Source organism: Paramisgurnus dabryanus, chromosome 8, assembly GCF_030506205.2.
Source record: "Paramisgurnus dabryanus chromosome 8, PD_genome_1.1, whole genome shotgun sequence".
Lineage (NCBI taxonomy): Eukaryota > Metazoa > Chordata > Actinopteri > Cypriniformes > Cobitidae > Paramisgurnus > Paramisgurnus dabryanus.
Genome location: NC_133344.1, coordinates 16,821,238 through 16,827,398, shown reverse-complemented (window position 1 = coordinate 16,827,398; position 6,161 = coordinate 16,821,238). Strand labels below are relative to the sequence as shown.

General features: G+C 34.9%; 1 protein-coding gene across 1 annotated transcript; it reads left to right on the top strand.

The window, feature by feature from the left end:
- Positions 1-2,156, top strand: tnfb (tumor necrosis factor b (TNF superfamily, member 2)). The gene is made up of 4 exons (XM_065280074.2): positions 1-317; positions 408-462; positions 764-823; positions 1,243-2,156. Exons 1-4 carry the CDS (start codon positions 144-146, stop codon positions 1,671-1,673), a joined length of 720 nt encoding a protein of 239 aa, XP_065136146.1. The 5' UTR covers positions 1-143; the 3' UTR covers positions 1,674-2,156.
- The last annotated feature ends 4,005 nt before the right edge of the window (positions 2,157-6,161 follow it).

Below are 6,161 nucleotides of genomic sequence, written 5' to 3'. Positions count from 1 at the left end.
TTTTCAAACCAACCTCTGTTCCTCAGACTAGCTACATCACTGGAGTTCCCCATTTTTGACCCTATAAAAAACTGTAAACCAAGTAGTACTTCATTTTACAAACTCACACTAAAAGGAACACATCTCAGACAAGTGACAGCGTGATGTACCAAACAACAGTAATAGATCTAGAGGCTGGTATGGATGGTGTCTATCAGAAAACGGTGGTACCCGTACCGGTCAAGTCTTCGCGAAGTTGGATATGGAAGACGTTGGGTGCAATCATTTTCGTCAGCCTCTGTGCCGTGGCTTCGGTCTTCATCGCCTGGCATTTCATGGTAAGAGCGAATATTTCAATGCTGAAGGCAATTGTTGGAGATTGATGCTCGACAAGTTATTAATAATATTGTTGTCTTTTACAAAAACAGGAGAAGAGAGAAAATGTGATCTTGTCTGAGAAATACATCAGCACACCACCATCAGGTAAATTATGTTCTTAGCAGTCCATTATGTTTTCAATAATTTAATACAAAATTATTTTATATTCGCATTAAATCCACTTTGCCATACAAAGGCACAAAAAGTAAAAGTATGTAGTCTAATAGATCTGACTTTGACCTGATCAAAATGTTGACAGTAAAATAACTACACAAATACTTACATATCGGCATAGTAATTGCAACTATTTTAATTTTTTTAAATGATTTGTCATCAAACGACTTTCTTATGTTAGATGTTGAATGACCGGCAACATATGAAACTGATCTCATCCTTTTTTCAACAGAGCATGAAGTCATCCTACAGCAAATTGCAGAGCGCACAAAGGCTGCCATTCATTTACATGGTGAGTTCATCTCAAATTGTGTCTTGGACTTTTTTGTGTGCACCAATCTCACAATACGTCATAGGTTATCAGCAGACTGAGTTTAGTGTTTTTAGAGTGGAAGATTTTATCAGATCGTAAAAACTCCTGTAGCTTGATAAAGGAAATGTAGACAGAAATAGATGTTTAAATGTTAAATCTAACATTAGCTTTCTTGTTTTTCCAAGATTAGCAATTTAAAGTCAGTAATACAAAGCATTCTTATTTGCATTGGCTCAAACAACCATGATTTCATACTTCTTCAAACATAAATAACTTGATGATTAACCACAATCTTCAGGCTGCATATCACACACATTCAGACCTCAAAGGGGATGCTTAGACAATCCTAAAGTGCATTTATGATCACCATCTATAACCTCTATCCTCTCTCTTCTCAGGTGAACGGGGTGACAGTGCCAAACAAGAAATACAGTGGGTCACCGACGTGGATCAGTCCTTCGAGCAGGGCGGCCTTAAGTTAACAGACAACGAGATTCGCATCCCTGCTGATGGCCTTTATTTCGTGTACAGCCAGGTGTCCTACGCCGTAAAGTGTAGCCTGGATGAAGATGATGAAAGCGTGGCGCAGAAGTACCTGAGCCATACTATCATGCGTTTTTCAGATGCAATGGGTCAAAAAATGCCCCTTCAGAATTCGGCCCACTCTATATGCAAATCAGGAGAGGATGGGAAGACCATGTACAGACCAATCTATCTCGGCGCAGTGTTTAAGCTTTTGGAAGGCGATAGGCTATCAACCAAAACCACCAATGTAGATGACGTTGAGCAAGATTATGCCAAAACATTCTTTGGAGTGTTTGCATTGTGAGATTATTTATTATATTAGTTGCATGACCTGTTTTAAAAACAGGGATGATAACGGTATATTTTGTATTGAAATGTTGAACGCATGTTCTCAGGGCATTTGTTATTATTATTATTATTATAAGTATCCTTATTGCATCTTCATGGAAAGTTTTAGTTCTAAAACGCAATAGATGCAGTAAGTCCATTGAGTACTAAGTACTTAAAACAGACACTACATGAATGTTTAATGTTTCATTTAAAAGTTTAAGCTAATATATGTATTATCTTATTTCGTTGTAGAAATAGTGAGAGTAATGTAAATGTTCATAGAACTATGTTGTTGTAGTGTTTAGATTTATTTATATATTTTAAGTGTATTTAATTTTTTCATTGTCTTATTTAACTATTTATTAATAAATGTTTATACTGTGATTTTTTTAATGAATGTATTGGTTTTTATCTGAAAGAGTTTTTGACACTCCTCTGTGTTGACATGCTGACAGTAAAGATCCTCAATAAACTACATGAATTATAACAATGGCTACTAATTCATAACCGCTGTGAACTATTCAGGTCCACCCAAAAAGAAGAAGAAACTTCACATGATGTGATGGTCACATGAACACAATGGGGAATTTTGCATTCCAGCATGTGACTTTAGTTCTGTATCCACCTAATGTATCCACTTCCTTAAATTTGTCAAAAATGCCATGGTGTGCTCCACTCCCTCACAAACACCCACTGCTTTCTCCCAAGTGTACATAAAACAAAAGCCCGAGCACAAAATATACAGGATTGCACAACTCTTTCGGTTGCACTCGCTTCATTTGGCGCTGCGCAGATTGATCGGCGCATGACATTAAAAACCGCGAGAGCGATTCGAAAGCTGCGCTGCTTTGATGTCATATGCCGATCGGCCTGCGCAGCGCCACACGAATGCGACGTAGCAGCCTGCATGCAACCTAACAACGTAAATCTTTGAGAAACGGCCGAAGTCAAAAACATACCAGACTTTTTACCCCGGTTTCACAGACAACGCTTAAGGTAAGTCCTAGATTACAACACGTTGGGGTGTCTCAACTGAAAATAACCTGCACTGCCAGATCTTAAAATATACCAGAACCATTGTCTCAATAAAGCTACTAATAATGAGAGAGTTTATGTCGTGGAATGCACTCAAGCTGTTGCTATAGTTACCTCAGAGAAACGCAACGTTTTGAAATATTCGTCTGTATACTAACTTGTAGTCTTTTTGTTTCTTTTTCTAATTTTGTGATCACTAAAACGTTATTAAGGTTGTTAAAACGTTACGTTCATGTGCTTCTGTCCTACCGTGGATTATGATTCGTGCACATGAGATAATCAAAAACGTAATACTTTCCTTGCCTCTGAAACCATTTTCTTTTTCGGCTGATGTCCCCAAACTCTTTTAAATCATTCTTGCCACCAAGTTCGATTCACAATTTTAAATTTCCTTTGGTGTGTAAGTGTATTAGTACACAACGATATGCAAAAGGCACACATACCCCAAAGTAAACGATGACACAAGTTATTGTCTCCAACGTAAATCTTTTTTCTTGGACCACAACAAACACACGGATTGTAGGCAACAGTTTACTTCCTGGGATTGGTTATGTAATAAAGACCGACATTATCATCATTAACCCGCTTAGGACTCAGCATGTAAGTTAACTCCTGTTGGCATTGCATGGTAAGCGAATCTTTTAAACATGGTAAGGAGTCACTTTCCAACTGACGTCAGAATGTACAGATTAGCTGGCCAATCAACACAGAGCTTTTTAAATCCGTGTGTTTCAAGAAGAGAGTAAAATCTGGAGCTACAAAAATGTATGGTATGTGGAAAATAATGTGTTTTTAACCATAAACCACACAAACACATTGTATTATACCAAATTCACAATATAACGTTGTTTTTAGCAATGAAATAGCTCCAATTTAAAATCATTTAATGGTGTCGTCCTATCGAAAGTTAGCATAAAATTTGCTAACTTTGGGAACACAAGCCCTCTCTCCCAAACCCCACCTCAAAAACGCGATTAGCTGGCAGAGAACGTTTATGACGATTAGGCTTTCTGATTGGCTAAACAACAACAACCAACCCCTCAAATATTTGTAGAGTTTGGTTCATAAACGAGATAACTCCGTTTTTAGATTTTTTTTGTCAAAACATGTTTGTGATTATCATGTTTTTATTGTTTTATTGTGCTACTTAACTGTAAACCAACTAAAGTTTGATTTATATTAATTGGAATTCACTATAATAAAAAAAGTTATCTCGTTTTGGAACCAAGCTCTTCATTTTTTCTTAACAGTTAATATTTACAAAAAAGGCTATTCCAAACACACAGATTATGTGAACAATCCAGACCATACTCTCCAAAATAATAAGTTTATTGAATGCTGACATCCAGAACGTTTGCATATTTAGAGAAATTTCTAAAGCTTAACATACATAATAAATTCATGTCCTTTCAAAAATTACAAGGGACCTTATTACACAACTTACAGATATCTGGAAGTTTTACAAATTTTAATGTGGTATATCTCACACACTTGACAAAAACAGTACATTTGAATGGGCAATCCGTAATTGCTGCAACTGTAGGCCTTAGAATAATAACAACCTACTGACTCAGATCTCTGCAAAGACAGATTCACTCCCATGAATTCAAAAGGCACTGTTTCAGTAATTACAGATTGTGTCTTTATAGTGTGTCAAGTGTTACAGTATATAATCACACACCCTGAGCTACATTACTAGAGGGAAAACAATGTGCTTTATCCTTTTACGCTTAGCTATCCAGCTCATCAAATGGACCATTGCTTGTTATTTGATAGTTTATACACTTTCAATGATACATATACAACAATGAAACATGCAACAAACTGCAAATATTGTATTATTGTGTGTAAACATTAAAATATTATGTGATTGTCTTACCATATGAAATAAAGAGGATATTATTAATAGTTTTAATATTGCAGTATTGTAAATATACATAGAGATTGTCCACAAGTACAAAATTCTAAGCATTGACTCAACTTGCAACTGCAAAAATACAAGGGAAAGTCAGACATTTAGGTGAATCATACATTTCGCAATTGTGACATTGTGGCTTTTGATTTGTCCTGATTTGTAAAAACTTTTTGATAACCATTAAAAATTATTGGGAAAGTTTCCAGGCATAGATTTGATCAGTTTAAATGCCCCCCAAATGGCCTTAAAGTTAAATGTACACAAGAGTGGATAATCCATTGAGTACTTCAGTTAACTACTTATACTAATTATACAATGCATATATGAACAACTAAGTGCATCTCGCAGACAGCAAATGACTGACTCTGCATTGCAAAAAAAGATTTTCCTACTTGTATTTTGTCTTGTTTTTAGTAGAAATATCTAAAAAATTTTACATCAAGATTTATTTTCTTGATGAGCAAATGACCTAAGAAAATAAGTCTCGTTTTTAGACAAAACATAAAATTTAAGTGAATTTGTGCTTAAAACAAGTAAAAAAATCTGCCAATGGAATAAGACATTTTTTCTTGAATTTAATTAATAAAAGACAAATTCAGCAAAAAACATCTTATTCCATTGGCAGATTTTTTTGCTTATTTTAATCACAAATTCGCTTACATTTGACTTATTTTCTCATGTCATTTGCTCATGAAGTAAATACATCTTGATTTAAGAATTTTTTAGTTATTTCTACTTAAAACAAAACAAAAGTAAGAAAGTTTGCAGAAGAAATTTTGACTTCGCTGTGGATTCGATGCAGAATGTCATCTGCTGTCGGTTCCGATTGCAACTGTCGGGGTTGCAGACAAAGTAAAGAAAAACCATCATGCATTTAAAATAGAAAAATAAACAAAAATAAAGCACTTCCTATACTTTTTGTTGACTTCAAAGGCCATGCATACAATAAAAGCCAATATTACGGCTCAGATTAATCAGTTACTAGGCAAAATTGAGGAATTTTTGGTAGATGCCATTGCCAACAAGGGCAGGTTGCTTGAGATGCCATCATCCTCAAAAATCATGAATTATTAAAGGTGTGTTTCTTAGAGGCACAACATGTTTTTAAACCATTTGTAAATGGTAAAAATAAAAAAATATGAAATAATACAAATGTATTGGACTAAAAGTAATGATTTCAAATTTGCATTAAAATAGGCATTTGTTAAAACTCAACAACAGTGACATTTCTACATTGTATTTTCTGTAGCTCAGCAACAGTGTAAACCGTGAAAAGCGCTACACAAATAAACTTAAACTCAATGAAACTGAACATACATACTGTAGGTCTATATGGAGTTTTCATATCGCAAATCTTTTAAATGAAACCGCTTTAGCTGCACCAGTTTCAGGTTTGCTGATGCATGTAACAAATCTGGTCTGAAAAGATCTGTGCTTATTTTCCATGTGAACTGTGATAGACAAACAAATCACAACTGTCACAGCTGACAAACATAAAATCATTGGAAAAAA

What these genes read in the sequence shown, in the direction of transcription:
- tnfb (XM_065280074.2), top strand. Translation starts at nt 144, where the DNA reads ATGTACCAAACAACAGTAATAGATCTAGAGGCTGGTATGGATGGTGTC. An exon ending in TCATCGCCTGGCATTTCATG is followed by an intron (nt 318 to 407) that starts GTAAGAGCGAAT and finishes TTACAAAAACAG; the next exon opens with GAGAAGAGAGAAAATGTGAT. An exon ending in CATCAGCACACCACCATCAG is followed by an intron (nt 463 to 763) that starts GTAAATTATGTT and finishes TTTTTTCAACAG; the next exon opens with AGCATGAAGTCATCCTACAG.